Source organism: Scyliorhinus canicula, chromosome 15 (genome assembly GCF_902713615.1).
Source record: "Scyliorhinus canicula chromosome 15, sScyCan1.1, whole genome shotgun sequence".
NCBI lineage: Eukaryota > Metazoa > Chordata > Chondrichthyes > Carcharhiniformes > Scyliorhinidae > Scyliorhinus > Scyliorhinus canicula.
Genome location: NC_052160.1, coordinates 57,191,584 through 57,209,122, shown reverse-complemented (window position 1 = coordinate 57,209,122; position 17,539 = coordinate 57,191,584). Strand labels below are relative to the sequence as shown.

The following is a 17,539-nucleotide window of genomic DNA, read 5'->3' as shown; positions in this document are numbered from 1 at the left end:
GGAAGTGGAAGATGGAGGGGGGAGTGTGGGAGACGGAGGGGGGGGGGGGTGGGAGGACTGAGGGGGGAGTTGGGGAGGCGGAGGGGGGAGTGTGGGAGACTGAAGGAGGAGTGGGGGAGACAGGGGGGGAAGTGGGAGATGGAGGGGGGGGAGTGTGGGAGACTGAGGGGGGAGTGTGGGAGACTGAGGGGGGGAAGTGGGAGACGGAGGGGGGAGTGTGGGAGACGGAGGGGGGGAGTGTGGGAGACGGAGGGGGGGAGTGTGGGAGACAGGGGGGAAGTGGGAGATGGAGGGGGGGAGTGTGGGAGACCGAGGGGGGAAGTGGGGACGGAGCGGGGGGGGGAGTGTGGGAGACCGAGGGGGGGAAGTGGGAGACTGAGGGGGGGAGTGTGGGAGACGGAGGGGGGAGTGGGGGAGACTGAGGGGGGGGAGTGTGGGAGACTGAGGGGGGAAGTGGGAGACGGAGGGGGGGAAGTGGGAGATGGAGGGGGGAAGTGGGAGACGGAGGGGGGAAGTAGAAGATGGAGGGGGGAGTGTGGGAGACGGAGGGGGGGTGGGAGACTGAGGGGGGAGTTGGGGAGGCGGAGGGGGGAGTGTGGGAGACTGAAGGAGGAGTGGGGGAGACAGGGGGGGAAGTGGGAGATGGAGGGGGGGGGAGTGTGGGAGACTGAGGGGGGAGTGTGGGAGACTGAGGGGGGAGTGTGGGAGACTGAGGGGGGGGGAGTGTGGGAGACGGAGGGGGGAGTGTGGGAGACTGAGGGGGGGAGTGGGGGAGACTGAGGGGGGGAGTGGGAGACGGAGGGGGGGGAGTGTGGGAGACTGAGGGGGGGAGTGTGGGAGACGGAGGGGGGAGTGGGGGAGACTGAGGGGGGGAGTGGGGGAGACTGAGGGGGGAGTGTGGGAGACTGAGGGGGGAGTGTGGGAGACGGCGGGGGGCGTGTGGGAGACGGAGGGGGGAGTGTGGGAGACGGAGGGGGGGGAGTGTGGGAGACTGAGGGGGGAGTGGGGGAGACAGAGGGGGGAAGTGTGAGACGGAGGGGGGAGGAGTGTGGGAGACTGAGGGGGGGGGAGTGTGGGAGACTGAGGGGGGTTTTTGGGAGACGGAGGGGGGGATTTGGAGACTGAGGGGGGAGTGGGGGAGACGGAGGGGGACTGGGAGTAGGGGGGGGGTAGGGAGAGAGTGAGCGAGTGATTCATCCAACCCCGGTTACAAAATGTCTGCCACCATGCCATGGCGTGCCGGTCACGAGGACACGGCCGCTGGTTCCCCTGTGGCTTACGGCCACAGGCCACTGACGCACCGGTGAAGAGGACGTAGTTAACTGCCTGTTGGATGCAGAAAGTGACCAGGGGTTCGGCTGCCCGCGTGTCAGCAGCGCGACCAGGCCACCGGGACACACAGGTATCCCGTGGCAGGCGGCTGCCGAGGTGTCGACTAACGTCCGTCTAACATGTCCCGTTTCTCTGCCCCCCACCACCCTTCTGTAGGTTAGCACAATGTCTGCGAACAGAACGGCTATGTTCTGTGCAGTGGTTGGGGCCGCTGCACTGCATTTGGAGATGCAGCAGCATCCACAGCCACAACCCGCAGTGGATGCAGTGCCAGCTGCAGCAGCAGAGGGAAGGGCCGAGGAGTTGCCAGTCGTCGAGCAGCATGGGGGGGTTGGAGGAGGAGGAGGGGGAGGAGGTGAGAGTGAGGGTGCAGCCACGGCGCCAGAGGCGACGACCAAGGCCGAGGGCGTACCGTGTCCAGATCTCTTTCCAGACAATGACGGACATCACCTGCAGGAGGAGACTCCGGCTGAGTAGGGGGACGGTGACACATATCTGTCACCTCGTGGCGCACCTCGCCCCACGTGGAACGGGGGGAGGACACGCGATCCCGGTTGCCATCAAGGTGACGGTCGCTCTTAACTTCTATGCGACCGGCTCCTTCCAGTCTCCGAGCGGGGACCTCTCCGGGATCTCCCAGTTATCGGTGCACAGGTGTATCCGGGATGTGACCGACGCCCTGTATACCATCGCCGATCGCTACGTCACCTTTCCCGAGGACCGAGCAAGTCAAGATTCGCGAGCTCGTGGATTTGCCAGCGTGGCCGGGATACCGATGGTGCAGGGGGCAATCGATTGTGTTCACATCCCATGCGCCCGCCTGCAGGGGACAGGGAGGTGTTCACAAACAGGAGGGGGACATACTCCATGAATATCCAGGTGGTATGCGACCCCCGCATGCGGATCATGAACGTCTGTGCAAGGTTCCCAGGGAGTGTGCATGATTCCTACATACTGGCGCAGTCGTTCATCCCTGCGATGTTTGAGGGACGTCCCCCCCCCGGCTGAGGGGCTGGTTGCTAGGCGACAGTCGTTATCCGCTGAGGTCTTGGCTGATGACGCCTATATGGAGGCCTCAGACCAATGCGGAAACCCGATACAACGAGGCCCATGCAGCAACCAGGGGTGTGGTGGAGCACTGCCTTGGCCTCCTGAAGATGAGATTCAGGTGCCTGGACCGCTCCGGAGGGGCCCTGCAGTACCAGGCCGAAAGGGTCGCTCGCATTGTTGTGGTCTGCTGTGCGCTGCACAACATTGCGATGCAGAGGGGAGATGCCCTGCTGCAGGAGGCGGAGGGAGAAGCCAGTGGCAGTGGTGCCAGCACAGAGGAGGAGGAGGAGGGGGAGGAGGAGGAGAGGGAGGAGGGGGAGGAGGAGGAGGAGGAGGCTGGCGGAGTGGCGGGTGCAGCACGCAGACACGACCCAGGTGCTGGTGATGCCCAGGAGGCGGCACGACGGACCCGGCAAGGACGGCGGGCACGCGACGCCTTGGTGGCAGCACGGTTCACGCGTCGCATGCGACGTCCCCGCTGAACACCAAACCACCACCTGCATCGCCTGTCGCGCAGAGAGTCAACACACAACTGCCACCACCACAAACTCCCGCCCACACCCCCTCTCCGTGTACACTGCTCCACTTCGACATCACCCTTACCACTGGGTCCAGACGGTATGGCACAACGTTGATGGCTGTGTCAGCGGGTGTGATGAGTGCCATGTGGAATGATGACAGCCCGCTCTGCGATGAGCTGTGAGCTCAGAATCGTTAGAGAGAGTCTGACCCATGGCAATAGCTGAACCATCCACCTTGGTGGCCGCTGAGTTCACGTGCCCGCGTGGGGTAGCTGTGGGAGGGGGTGGGGGTGGGGGGGAAGGGACTGCACACCCGGCACCGAAGTTTCACCGCTCGTCAACCCCAGCGACACTCCACCATCACGATTCCTGTGGCTGTGGAACAATCACACGGTATTACAAGGTGGAACAGTGCGTTTAATGTGAACAATAATTTACAGGTGCCCTAGCCCCTACAACTAAACTGTGCCCTTCACCCGTGCCAACTTACTCTGTGTCTCTCTTTGTTGCCTTACGGGCCCTACCACTATGTCTACGTGATTCCCCACAGATTATGCAGCAGGAGTGGAGGAGGACTGCTGCGAATCGCCCCCTTCGACTTGTTTCTCCTTCAGCAAGCGTTTCCTGGGGCGACCCGGCCTTGATGGGCCAGGCTACTCTGCGGGCGTCTCGGGTGATGTGTGCCACCCTGCTCTGCCCGCTGCCCACCCGATGCACCAGGGATGGGACGGGGGGAGGCCGAGAATTCCGGGACGTCCCGTGATGGAGTTAATGGGACGGGCCCCGAAACCTCCTCCTCCCTCGGTGAGCCCGGTGGCCCCCGGGCCTCACTTTGGGACAGAGGTGCGAGCGGGGAGGTGCCCTGTCGCGCCACCGACACCTGGCGTTGCCAGTCCTGGAGGCCTGCAACGGTATCCACCAGGATCCGAAGGTTTGCAGAGACGGAGTCCAGGGAGTTAAGACATTCCCGCCAGGGTCTGTGCGATCTCAACCTGTGAGTGCACGACGCCATCCAGCACATAGTTCAGGCGGTTGATGCTCTCCAAGACTGACTGCTGGGACTGTGCCATGGCCTGCTGGGACTGTGCCATGGCGTGCTGCGACTGGGCCATGACCTGCTGAGACTCGGCCAAGGCCCGCAGCGCGCCGGCAATGTCGTGTTGGCTCTGGCGCATTGCTGCCTGTGAGAGGGCAGCCCTCTCCAGGGCCGAGGATGACGCGTGCACATTAAGCCCAACGCCTTGCAAACCTGACCCATTGCCTCCACCGCGGATGCCACCCGTGCGGTGTCGGCCTGGGTTGCTGCCATGAGCGGCACCACTCCCTGCTCCTGGACGCGGTTTGACTCCTCTAACTGCGTCTGTAGATGCTGGAAGACAGCCCTCATCCCGTCATTGTGTCCCTGGGTTTCCTGATGCATCGGCTGTGCGGGTGGGTTGAGAAACTCCAGGAACTCGGAAAACGGCTGGAAGCCAGCTGCATGCTGGGCCTGGCCTGGCCTCCGCCAGTCCGGGCCCTCGGCTGCTCCGACCTCCACCTGCTGTACCTGCTCAGCTGTGATGTGTGACGCAGACTGTGACCCAGGAGCCTCATCACTAAATAGCCCAACCGGGGTGAGTGCCTCTGGGATGATGGATGGTGTGGGAGATGGTGGATCAGCGGGGAGTCCCATCCTCCCCTCATGCAGGGTTGTCTCACTGTGCCGCAAGCTCGAGGTCGTCTTGGGTGCACGCCTCCTCTATGTCATCAGCCCGCTGAGAGGCGCAGGGCGTTCGCGGGCCATTTCTCTCTCTTCCTCTCTCGCCGCCCTCTGGGCGTCCTGCTCCACAGGTTCGGTGGGGGAGGATGGGACTCCCCGCTGATCGGGCACCCTCTGTCCTGCGGCCCTGGGTGCGGTGGGGGGCAGATGGCTGTGTCTGCCTGGAGGCAGACGGCCCTGGTCGTTTGGCATCACGTCCTAGGGAAGAGAATGAAACGGGTTATTTAAAGACGCTCGGCCGGGCGCTGGACGGTCCCAGTGGGCAGGGTGTGAAGGGACAGAGGATGGGGGAGGTGTCCCAGTGGGCAGGGTGTGACGGGACAGAGGATGGGGGAGGTGTCCCAGTGGGCAGAGTGTGAAGGGACAGAGGATGGGGGAGAGGGGGGGCGGGGTGGTGGTGTTTGACATGCAGGATTTTCTCACTTGGTGCAGCTCCGCCAACCTCGCATTGCGCGATCTCCCGGGTGGCAGATCCCCCAACAAGGTCCAGTGCCCTCTGCTCAAACGTGGTGAGGGGGCGCAGGATGGGCGAACCCCCTCCAGTCTTGTTCCGCTCACGAGTGTTGTGAGCGGTCTTGTCCTGTTGGGGGAGGGGGCATAGGTAGATCATTACAATACGGCAGGTATCAGCAGGCCATTCAGATACTGGCACAGTTTGGGGGTCAAGTTGTAATAAGACCATTGCATCTCTCCACGGGGGCCAGAGCGCTGGGTCTGTGACTACTTAGTGAACCACCCTCAACTCACTCTGCCCCAATCCCCCTCCACCCCCCTGTGCCAGGGGGGGAGGTGGGTGATTAAGTAAAGTGGGGGAGGGGGATGGTTTGACCCGGGGGCACCCTCTTGGCACTTACCCTGGCAGCTCTGGTGAGGTCGTGCAGCTTTTTACGGCACTGCTCCCCAGAGCGAGGGGTCTGCCCCACAGCACTGACGGCAGCAGCCACCTCTTGCCAGGCCTGGCGCACCGCGCTGGCAGGGTGGCGATGCCCTCTTCTCGGGCAGATGATGCCCCTCCTCTGCTCCACCTCATCGAGGAGCGTTTCTATGTCGGCCTCAGCAAACCTCGGCGCTGCCCTCCGTGGCCCCGACATATTTCCCGTCCCGTTCCTGTGCTCGCCCGCGCCGTTTTACGACGTTGGGCGCGTCACGTGGCCGTGTTCGTGGCGTCGCCGTGTTCCGACGTCATCTGGAACGTAATTGCCGCGGCCCTGTTCCTCGCCCATTTCCCAGGCGTGAATACCTCGGGAACGGGGCCGTGTCGGGCCGTCGGCAATTTCGGCCGTTTTCACGGCCGACTTCGCAATTTACCGCGGGTGCGGAGAATCGCGCCCGGGATGTCCGCATCGGCTCTGGGTTCACCGACTGGGGAACTGGTCAGGGGAACAGACATCGCATCCCATCTCCCCCGGAGTGGTGAGTGCCGGCTGAACTGCGGTCCCTGGCTAAACCCACCCACAACGTCCGCCCATTCCCCCCCTCCCAAATTTCCCTGCGCCCCCTCTACCGCCAGGCCAGACCAGACCAGCCCTCTGATTCTTCTGATTGAGCACCGAGGCAGGTTGTAACATTGTGCACAGGTGTTTAATGTGAACAAATATATACAGGTTTGTGCCCTGGTCCCTAATGCCAAACCGTGTCCTGCACCCATGCCAACTTAACTAGTGTCTACTTTTCTGACCTTATGGGCCCTAACGCTTTGCCTAGGTGAATCCCCAGGCTGTACATCCGGAGTGGAGGTGGCCTGCTGCGATATTGCCGTGACCTGGGTCCCCTTTGGCGGGCATCTTCTGGGGTGACTGGGCCTGGATGGGCCCAACTGCTGCTTGGGTGTCTCAGGTGGCTTGGTGCCGCCCTGTTCTGCCCGCTGCCCATGTGATGTGCCACAGGCAGGAGGAGGGGTAATCTGAGGCGCTGTAGTGTTCCGCCACTGATGGTCCTTGGGCTGCTCCATGAGACGGGGTACGAGCGGAGCGAGGACCTGAGGCTCCCCTGCAACCTGGCACTGCCAGGTCCTGGAGGCCCACTCTGGTCGCGAATAGGGTCTGCATGCTCACAGCAATGGAGCACAGGGAGTGGACCACCTCCGTCTGGGACCCGGCCACATTATGCTGTGATTGTGACAGCACCCTCTGGGTCTATGCCACGTCAACCAGTGCCTGGGAAATGCTGCCGACGATGTCAGCCATGACCCACTGTGACTGGGCCACGTATGGTACGCCGCTGCAATGTCCAGGTGACTCTGGTACATGGCTGCCTGTGATAGGGCAGCCCTCTCCTGGGCCTCGGCCACCGCCTGTACAGATTGTCCCAGGCTTTGGGCATGTTGATCCATGGCGGAAACCTTCGCCCTCAAGGCTTCCACCACACGCCACCCGTGCGGTGTTGGCCTGAGTGGCACGCATGGTCGGCACCAGCTCCTGCACACGGTTGGACTCTTCCAAATTCACCTGCAGGTGCTGGATGCTCGCCGACAACCCCTTGTAGTCCTTGGCTCTGCAACTGCATCACCACAATCGATGGGTCTGTCCTTTCCAAAACTCCGAAGATCCTCTGGACGGCACTAGTCCCTGGGTTCGGCCCATCTGCCCCCTCGGGGTTTCCTACCTCCACATGTTGTACGGCAGCATGTGTGTGGTGTGCCCCGATAGTGTCCCAGGAGCCTCTTCGCTAAAGTGCCCAACCAAGGTGAGCGTCTCTGGGTTAATGGAGGGTGTTGGACAGCTGTGAAGCGAAGTCAGTGTCTTCCCCGGACTCAAGCTCCAGGGTGTCACTGGATACGGGTCGATGACTCCCGTCCATGTCGGTGTGATCATCATTGCTACTTGACACCTGGGGTTGTGGTTGGGGCAGGGGACACCTGAAGGGCCCAAAACAGAAAATGCCCAGTGTTAGACAGTCTGACGCATGCAGCCCAGGGCTGGGGAGCTTATGGCTTCAGTGGTCAGGGCACCCGACCATGGTGGCCGGTATAGGTGCCGGCATGTGGTTCAGCGTGGGGTTCGGTCGCCCACCGGGTGGGGATATGTGTGTGGGACGAGGGTTGGTGCTAAGGGCACAGTGCGGCCTACTCACCCTGACCGCCCTGAGGAGGTCGTGCAGATTCTTTTGGCACTGCTGGCTGGTCCTCGAGGTGTTGCCAACTGCGCTGACGTCCTCTGCCACCTGCACCCAGGCCCACGAAAGCTGGTGACTGGCAATCTCCTTTACACCCAGTCAACCTCTCCTCCATGGCGTCCAGCAAGATCTCCAGTTCGGCATCTGCAAACCTTGGTGCCACTTATCTTGCTGCCATGTGTTGACTGGGATGGTGTATGTGGGGAGTGAAGTGTGTATATGTGGTTGCAGCTTGTCAGCCTCCTGAGTGTCAATCCCGAATCCGGCACCATTTCTCATTGGAATTAATTGTGTTCCACGTAGCGCCGGTGCTAGCCCCTTAACAATCAGTGAATTGGTCCAGATGCAGCGCCAGTTGTGCTGTCATAGAAGTCTACGAATCCTGGCCCAGTGCCAACATATGGGCCGGATTCGCCGTTGCTCGATGCCGATATCGTAATCGGCAATCAGGCGGACAATTCATGTTTACGACCGAATCGGGGGCAGCGCTTGTTTTCGGATGCTCCGTCTCCTCCAAAACAGTGTCATCGAGGAGTACGCCGCACACCATTGGGACGTCCTCAGAACGTTACCTAAAGGCCCTCTACCATTGCTCCGCCCCCGATGGGCCGAGTTCCGAACGCGCGGTCGACTCATTGTCTCAGCGGCCAGGAACTCGGCAAGGCGGCTACGGACTGTGTCCAGCACCGCCACAGTCGGGGAGGAAGGGGGGAGCCATGTCGCTGGCCGGAGGGTCTTCATCGAAAGCTGGGGGGACTGGTAGAGGGTGGCCCGGGGGTGTCCAGGGGGGCACCATCTGGTAGGTTGGGTCCGCAGGCGACCGGCACCATGTTTTACGGCGTCACCGCTGCAGGTCGCCGCTGTGCGCATGCACTGCCACGAACTCAGCAATTCTCCGGCTATTACGTGTGTTATACGTGGCACGACTGGTAGCCCCTCACCGGTAGGAGGGTCGGTGCGGGGGCGCCGCCGATTTTTTTATCGGAAAACTAGACACTTCCTGTGGACATAGCCTCAAAATCAGAGAATCCAGCCCATAGTCTCGGGAACGGAGAATCCGAGCTCACATCTGAATCATTGTTTATAGTTCTGGGGCACACATACCCCAAAAATGACTATGTGCGATTGTGGATGGGTTTGGCAGGATGTTTGCCGCCGGCTTTTTGGGTGAGAACAGACCTGTATCCACCTGCATTTAGAGCGCGATCCAATTGTCACAGTGCGCCTGAACGTCTGCTTGCTGTGATGCAGCGTGGCAGATAAAAGTCAGGAGACCCTGCTCCCAGGATCTTCCCAGATCGCAGCCCCTCACACGATTTAACACGATCTTGCAAGTCGATGGCTCCCATCCGTGTCGAAGTTTAATGTGCAGATTCCCGAGGTACCTGAGGCTTTGGGGCCTATCCCCTTCACCCCGGAGACCTCAGGCGAGCGCCGTTTGGTAATGGTCTCCACAAATGGGGAGCAAATGCAACATTTATCAGGGATCAGAGACTCCCAGATGCATACCCTTTGTCGTTCCCTGGCACTGCCAAGGGACCCAGGTGGCACTGCCAGCTGGCAGGGCACTGCCAGGGTGCTAGGTTGGCATTGCCAGGTGCCAAGCTGGCATTTCTTGCAGGTGATCGGGCCGTGTGTGCCCTGCATGGGTGCGGGTTGAATCTTCCTGTCGTGCGTTCAGGCTGGGTGGGGATGGGCCGGGAGGGGGGGTCGTGGGTCACTTTGGGGACCTTGAAGATCGGGTCACCATTTAAAGATGACGTTCTGATCTCTTAATACGCTGGGGAGCTCCTCAGTGTACAAAATGGGGCGAAGTGCAGTCTCGGCTGTGCGTTCCCCACTGAGGCCAATTAATAGGCTGCCCAATTTCAAAGTGCGTTGAGGGTCCCCCACCCATGGATAATGGGACCGCCCGCAGACATGGTGAAGATGACCCTCAACCCCTGATCGCTAAGAGGTAACCTTCCATCCTTCACTGAAAGTTATTATGAGCCCCCGCATTGGTAAATTCCTGCAGTGCACCTTGTAGATGGTACACACTGCTGCCACTGTTCATCGGTGGAATGTTTGTGGAAGGGGAGCAAACAAGAGGACTTTGTCCTGGATGGTATCAAACGTCTTGAGTGTTGTTGGTGCTGCACTCATCCAGGCAAGTAGGGAGCATTCCTTTACACTCTATGACTTCTGCCTTGTATATGGTGGACAGGCATTGGGGAGATCAGGAGGCGAGTTACCAGCCACAGGATACCTAGCCTCTGATCTGCTCTTGTAGCCACAGTATTCATGTAGCTAGTCCAGTTCAGTTTTGATCAATGGTAACCCCCTGAATGTTGATAGTGGGGGATTCAGGTGGTGGTGATACTTCTGAATATTAAGGGGGTCATGGTCAGATCATCTCTGGTTGGCAATGGTCATTGCCTGGCAGTTGCGTGACATGAATGTTATTTGCCATTTGTCAGCCCAAGTCTGAATGTTGTCCTGGTCTTGCTGCATATGGACATAAGAACAAGGAGCAGGAGTAGGCCATTTGGCCCATTGAGGCTATGACGCCATTCAAACAGATCACAACTGATCACCTACCTCTTATGCCATTTTTCCAACTAACCCCATATCCCTTGATTTCATTGGTATCCAGAAATCTATCGATTTCTGTCTTGATCGTGCACAATAATGGAGCTTCCATAGCCATCCAGGGTGGAGAATTCCAAAGATTCACCTCTTGGAGTGAAGAAATTCCTCCTGATATTCAGCCTTAAATGGCCTACACTTACGCTGAGACTGTGTCCCCTGGTTCTAGATCCCATAACCAGGAGAAATATCCTATCAGCATCTACCCTGTTGTGATGAATGTAGCAATTTCAGATATTTCATATTACTTGATGCCATAAAAGTTAATCCTCTTGGTTGGTGTATGTATGACTTCTGCAGTAGTATTTTTGAAGAATCCTCGTTTGAAATGTTTTTGGAGCCAGAGTGCAATTAAGACATTGTAAAAGCTTGGGCTAATGGAGTTTTGTTTGGATTAAAGGGGTTCCTGTGGAGTAAATTAAATACCAAGGGCGGAATTCTCTGTTCCAGCGGCTAAGTGCCGGCGCCAACGGAGAATCCGCGGATGGTTCATGATAGTAAAATCGGCGCAAACCCCTCACCAATTCTGGTACCGGTGAGGGGCTAGCACCGGTGCTGTGTGAACCACCCACGGATCGCGTGGAAAATGGTCAGGTCCCAGGCTGTGCATCCACAGCGCTAACAGCCTGCACCGGTTGCGCCGAACAACATGGCGCCAGCCGTGCTGGAACACTAACCCCTCCCCCCCCCACCCCGACCCCACAGTCCACCTTCTGGCCACCTCCACCAGTCCCCCCCCCCCCCCCCCCCCCCCCACCCCCGCCCCCCGCAGCCCTAGGAGAAGCCACAGCCAGCAGCATGGATCATGGATGAGTATGACAGCGCTGGACACAGTCCGCAGCCGGCACACCGGGCTCCTGATTGCTGGGACCACTTGTGCCCCGTGGCGTCGGGACCCCGGCACATTAGTGGCGGAGCATCGTGGGTGGGCCGGCCGACGACACGCAAACGGCCTTGCAACTGCGTGCAGCACGCGTCCCAGTGATGCCGGTTTGGAGCGGGTGGAGCATCGCAAACCGGTGTCTGCCCCAATTCTGCCGTCGGTATCCATTCTCTGCCCGATCGCCGATCCCGATTTCGGCGTTGGGCTACGGAGAATCCAGCCCTGTGGTAGTATGACTAGGGAGATTACGGTACCTTAGAATCATGCTGCCATTTGTGCAGAAGACTCACTGCCCATTGGCTCAGGCATGTCATGTGCCTCTCTGCCAATTGGCTGAGGCTAGTCATGTGACTACCCGCTGATTGGCTGAGAGGTTGGTAGCTCCGCCTACGGGGCGGGGTATAAGAACCCGTACCGGCTGGCAGTCGATCTTTCTCTGTACGTCTACTGCCGGGCACACATCTAGTGTATTAAAGCCTGCTGTTTGGAACTACTTCACGACTCGAGTCCAATTGATGGTGCATCGAGCCCATTGTCTTTTGGCTTGGTAAGATGATGTCATTAATAGGAGGAGCTAAGGGACCAAGCGTTTTGCAGAACAGTAGTTTAATTGAGTTCTAGATTGGGATGTGAGACAACGTCAAGCATCTGTCCGCAGTTCAGTTAAAGATTTGATTGGGGACAGACCAGAAGCAGAATGTGCCTGTGAATAGGATAGGCAGTTTCAGCAGTGAGTTGAGACAGACAGGAGTTTGCAGTTGGTTCTGGCGATGGAAGTCAAACTATGAAGACAGTTTCTGAAGACTTCAGCTAGAAATCCCGCATTGTTCTGAGAAGATTCAGGTCTATCCTTTACAACATTCACAATGTAGAGTGTCCGGACATGTCTGTAGAGCAGGTATTCCTGAGTGCCAACTGTATTGAAAGTGGATTGAGAGCTGAGATGGCTTTGTTGTTTGAGTGGGAATAAAGATAGCAGTTAAGGGTTACTGTGTCACTGCATTGATTAGCATTATTTAAGGGGTAAGTGCAAACTACTTTTCTTGTGTGATGTTAAAGTTATTTTAATACGGTGTTAGTAATAAAGTTTGTTTTAACATATCATATCCCGATTTTGCATGAAATCACTCCTGGATCAAGGCATTTCACAACATTGAAATAAAATACTGGGGTTTTTTTGTCCAGTGTCCCAGTCACCATTGGGACTGGTCTGGGATTTTAATACTGTCAAGCTGTGTAAGAATTGTGTAAGTTAGAATGAGATTGCCTCTCATTCTTCAGGATTGCAGAGAATACACTGAAAAGCAAAGTCCAGAATTTGATGTCCGTTCAGCGCTGAGCAGTTGGTCTCTGACAGGGTGATAGCACAGTTACATTGAGCCTCATGGTGGTGATGATAAAAATAATAATCGCTTATTGTCACAATTAGGCTTCAATGAAGTTACTGTGAAAAGCCCCTAGTTGCCACATTCCGGCGTCTGTTCAGGGAGGCCGGTACGGGAATTGAACCCGCGCTGCTGGCCTTGTTCTGCAATACAAGCTAGCTGTTTAGCCCACTGTGCTAAACCAGCCCCCAATGTATAGGACAGTTACATTGAGCCTCAATAATTCTAGGTATACAAAATTAAGAAAAACATTTGTTTTTGCTCCTAATCACCTGACTCGATGCAAAGTAGGTGGGCATGTTGGCATGTAAAGAGGATGATGTGTCAAAACTCATCAGCACTGTGCAGAACAAGCACATATCATTACCACGTACCGTTCAGGTCTGAACTCCTCAGGCTCTGGCCAGTATGCTGGATCACGATGCAGGACGTAGGCAGGAACCATGACCACAGTCCCCTTTGGAACAGTTAGCCCATTGAGCTGGACATCTTTCTTGCACACTCTGTCAATACGGGGTGCAGGAGGGAACAGGCGCAAGGTTTCAGATATCACCATTTCCATATACTCCAACTGCATCACCCCATCATAGGTGGGAGGAGCCTACACACAAGAGAAACACTTGATAAATAAACAAGACACTTGTGGAAACTGGGGTCAGGAAAATCCAGAAAATCAAAATTGAAGAAACTATTAGCCTTCCAACAGGAATGACCAATCTCTCATTGCTCCTAATTACCTATTTCAGAGCAACGCAGAATGGACAGATTATCTAAATGTCGTCTATTATGGATAAAGAATGATCGTCTAAATAGGAGTGGGGGAGGAGCAGAAAATGGGAGAGCCATTCAATGAAGAGTGGCAAATGGGGCAGGGCTATGGGGGTGGTCTTGAGTTAACACATGGAAGGAAAAAGCAGAATGAAGTGAAGAGGATCCAGGGATATTGGACATCACAGTGCAGCAGGGAATGCAACATCAATGAGGCCATTCACTTCATGGGAACTCATCATCATCCCCAATAGGATAGGAACGGCTCTACTCTCTGTTGACTCCCTCCCCATCAACATTTGGCTGAACAGTTGTTCATTGAAGAAATGTAAATGGACTTGACTTCAAAGCCCAATAAACACAGCACATTGTGGACATTTGAAAACAATAGAAAAATCCTCGAAGCTGATGGTGGTTGTACACCATAGGAAATGAACTAATTCACTGCTGTAAATGGAAATTCTACAAACACACAGCCATGTCGTTCAAGTCAAAGGATGGAAAATCAGGCAGATTACTCTCTTCAGCCAATGTATCTAAAACAGTGTTCTTCAAAGTCGGGGGCGCGACCTGCGGGTGAGTCGCGGGCGGGTGTCGGGAGGCTCGTGGAGCCGTTGCCCGCGGCGCTCCTGATCGCGCAAATCCCCATGCAGCAGCCGGCGGTCAGGAAAATGTCAAAAAAAACATTTGCCCGCATTGCACATGCGCGCACGATGATCGGCGCGCACATGCATTCCGTGAACATGTCAAAAAACAAATTTGTCGCATTGCGCATGCGCACACGATGATCGATGCGCATGCGCATTCCGAGAACATGTTAAAAAAAATTCAGCCGCATTGCGCATGTGCGCACGATGATCAGTGCGCATGCGCAAATCGGGCACGCATGCGCAGTGCGGCCGCTACTTTTTCTAAATGGCTGCAGCTTTTTGTTTTACAAGTTCTGTAATGATTTTTATTCATTTATTTTATTCATTTAATTTTTATTTTTTTCATTTATTGTATTAATTTTAATTTTTTTAACAAGTTCTGCGGGGGGGGGGGGGTTTATTCGATAAAATTTTACAGGAAAAAAATTCAGAACTTTGGACGGCTGGAGACTCCATACATTCTGACACCGGAAGGCTTCACCTTCATCCAACAGGTTCCATTGGAGGAGCGTGTACGAGGGCCAAAACCATTTCCTCCATTTTTGTTAGCAGCAAACAAGGTAAGAGAAATGGTGGGTCACACAGGTCGGCCAACGTGGGTCGCGAAGGTCGGCCGGCGTGGGTCACGAAGGTCGGCCGAGTTGTGTCCCGAAGGTTGGCCGGTTGGTAAAAATGGGAAAAAAGTTTGAAGAACACTGATCTAGAAGATGAAGCTTACTCATCATCCTTGCGTGCTTGGGAAATGATTCCCATTGGTAAATCACAGATCTCTCGGCATCAGCTATGTCTCAGCACCAAACCCTCTCCTCAGTCAGAAGATTGTGGTTTTAAATTCACCCTCGGGGACTTCCGGTGGTGGCGATGACGTAGGAAGCCGTACATTTGGGAGCTCCCGATTCAAACGGGCTTTTCGGCTCTTTTTAGAGCCCAAAATGGGATTTTTTCGACGTCTCCCAGTGGGAGAAGGCGTGGTGATCAACTTTCTCCACATTTAATACCTCGAACTCGGAGTGGAAAGCGGGAAAAAAACGGCAGCAGCTCCCCAGAAAAAACGGGGGGAAGGATTCCAAAATGGTGGCCGGCGGAGCACCAGAGGAGTGGAGGCTGTGAGCGCAGGAGCAGCAAGCTGCTCTCCTGCGCTGTTTTGCAGATTTTAAGGCTGAGGTGCTGAGCTCTCTGCAGGAAACGAATAAAAAGCTTTTGGAGGTTCAGACGATCGAGGGTGCTGCCATCCAGGCGTTGCAGGAGCAGGCCGCTGAACGAGAGGAGGAGGCCGTGGTCCTCGTGAGTAAGGTGGAGGGGCATGAGGCACTCCATAAGACCGCTTCGAGGAGCTTGATCTCTTCATGAGGCGGAAGAATCTGAGGATCTTGGGCCTTGCGGAGGGGCTGGAGGGGTCGGATCTGACAACCTACGTGGCCATGGTGCAGAACCCGCTAGTGGGGGCACGATCTTTCCATCTGCCCCTGGAGCTGGAGGGAGCCCACAAAATACTGGCCAGGAGGCCTACGGAGAATGAACCCCCGCGTGCGCGTGCGGTGCTGGTGAGGTTCCACCGGTTCAGTAATCGGGAGCATGTGCTGTGCTGGGCCAAGAAGGTGAAGAGCAGCAATTGGGAGAATGGGGTAGTACGGATCTACCAGGATTGGAGTGCGGAGGTGGCTAAGCGGCGGTCCGGGTTTAATTGGACGAAAGAGGTGCTCTATAAGAAGAAAATAAAGTTTGGAATGTTGCAGCCGGCGAGTTTGTGGGTAACTTACTTGGAGCGGCATTATTATTTTGATCCCCCGGAGGAGGCGTGGGCCTTTGTGCGGACGGAGAAGCAGGAAATGAACTAGGGGTTGGGGGTTGCGGGGTCGGTTGTAATGCTTTATTGCTGATTTCTGCTGTTGCTGTGTTTTTTCTGTACTTTTGTAATTTTGATATGGTTATTTATTGGGGGGTTGTTCTGTTTTTTGTTGGGGGCCATTGTTTGAGTTTTGTATTTTGTGGGGGGTTTGTTGTATTCTGTATAGGGTTAGGGGTATGGAGTGGGGCTGGTATTTGGGAGCTGCGTCAGAAGGGTGTGGTGGGGCAGTGCGAAAGCGCGGGCGTTCCTCTGGTTTCCCGCGTTGCGGGGCTAGGGGGTGGACATGGGGGGGGGGCGGGGCCTTAACTGGTTCCTCCCCGCGCTGGAGCGGTGCCTTGAGGAGTGACAGGATGGGGGACGATCCCACTTTGGGAGGGGTCGGGTTTTTGGCGGGAGTTTCAGGGGTCAGCAGAAGTTAGCTGACCCACGGAAGTACAATGGAGGACGGTTTGCGGCTCGGAGGGTTCCTAGCCTGGGGGGGGGGGGGGAAGGGGGGGGGGGGGAGTGGGGGGAAAAGGGGAATACCGGGTTGCTGCTGGCAGGGTCAGGAAGGAGCTGGTGTGGGCCGGGGGGACAGAGGTGAGGTGTTGTCGCCGTGGGGACTGGGTCGGGCGGGGGGGGGGGGGGGGGCTGGCCTGGGGCGGGCAGTCGACGAGCTATGGCTAGTCGACGGGGGAGGGGGGCGGGACGCCCTCTGATCCGGTTTGTCACCTGGGCAGCACGGTAGCATGGTGGTTAGCATAAATGCTTCACAGCTCCAGGGTCCCAGGTTCGATTCCCGGCTGGGTCACTGTCTGTGCGGAGTCTGCACGTCCTCCCCGTGTGTGCGTGGGTTTCCTCCGGGTGCTCCAGTTTCCTCCCACAGTCCAAAGATGTGCGGGTTAGGTGGATTGGCCATGCTAAATTGCCCGTAGTGTCCTGTAAGGTTAGGGGGGGGGTTGTTGGGTTACGGTATAGGGTGGATACATGGGTTTGAGTGGGGTGATCATTGCTCGGCACAACATCGTGGGCCGAAGGGCCTGTTCTGTGCTGTACTGTTCTATGTTCTATGAATGCGAGAGGACTGAATGGGCCGGTGAAGCGGTCTAGGGTACTTGCTCATCTGAAGGGGCTGAAGGCAGATGTGGCAATGCTTCAGGAGACCCACCTGAAGGTGGCGGACCAGGTCCGTCTGAGGAAGGGGTGGGTGGGGCAGGTTTTCCACTCCGGGTTGGATGTGAAGAACCGGGGAGTGGCGATTCTAGTGGGGAAAAATGTGTTGTTTGAGGCAACTGAGGTGGTGGCGGATAAGGGGGGCAGGTTTGTTATGGTAAGGGGCAGGCTACAGGGAGGGAAGGTGGTACTTGTTAGTGTGTATGCCCCAAATTGGGATGATGCGGGCTTTATGAGGCGAATGCTGGGACGTGTCCCGGATCTAGAAGCGGGAGGTCTGATTGTGGGGGGGGGACTTCAATACGGTGTTGGATCCTTCACTGGATCGGTCCAGTTCAAGGACGGGTAGGAGGCCGGCGGCGGCCAAGGTGCTGAGAGGGTTTATGGACCAGATGGGAGGGGTGGACCCATGGAGGTTTGTGAGGCCGAGGGCACGGGAGTACTCTTT

General features: G+C 56.8%; 1 protein-coding gene across 1 annotated transcript in view; it reads right to left on the bottom strand.

The window, feature by feature from the left end:
• Positions 1-17,539, bottom strand: part of LOC119978649 (cytochrome P450 3A21-like) — an 85,007-nt gene that overhangs the window by 10,236 nt on the left and 57,232 nt on the right. The window contains exon 11 of the mRNA XM_038820437.1: positions 13,047-13,273. Coding sequence (XP_038676365.1) covers positions 13,047-13,273 — 227 coding nt within the window. The remainder of the gene's footprint in view (positions 1-13,046; positions 13,274-17,539) is intronic.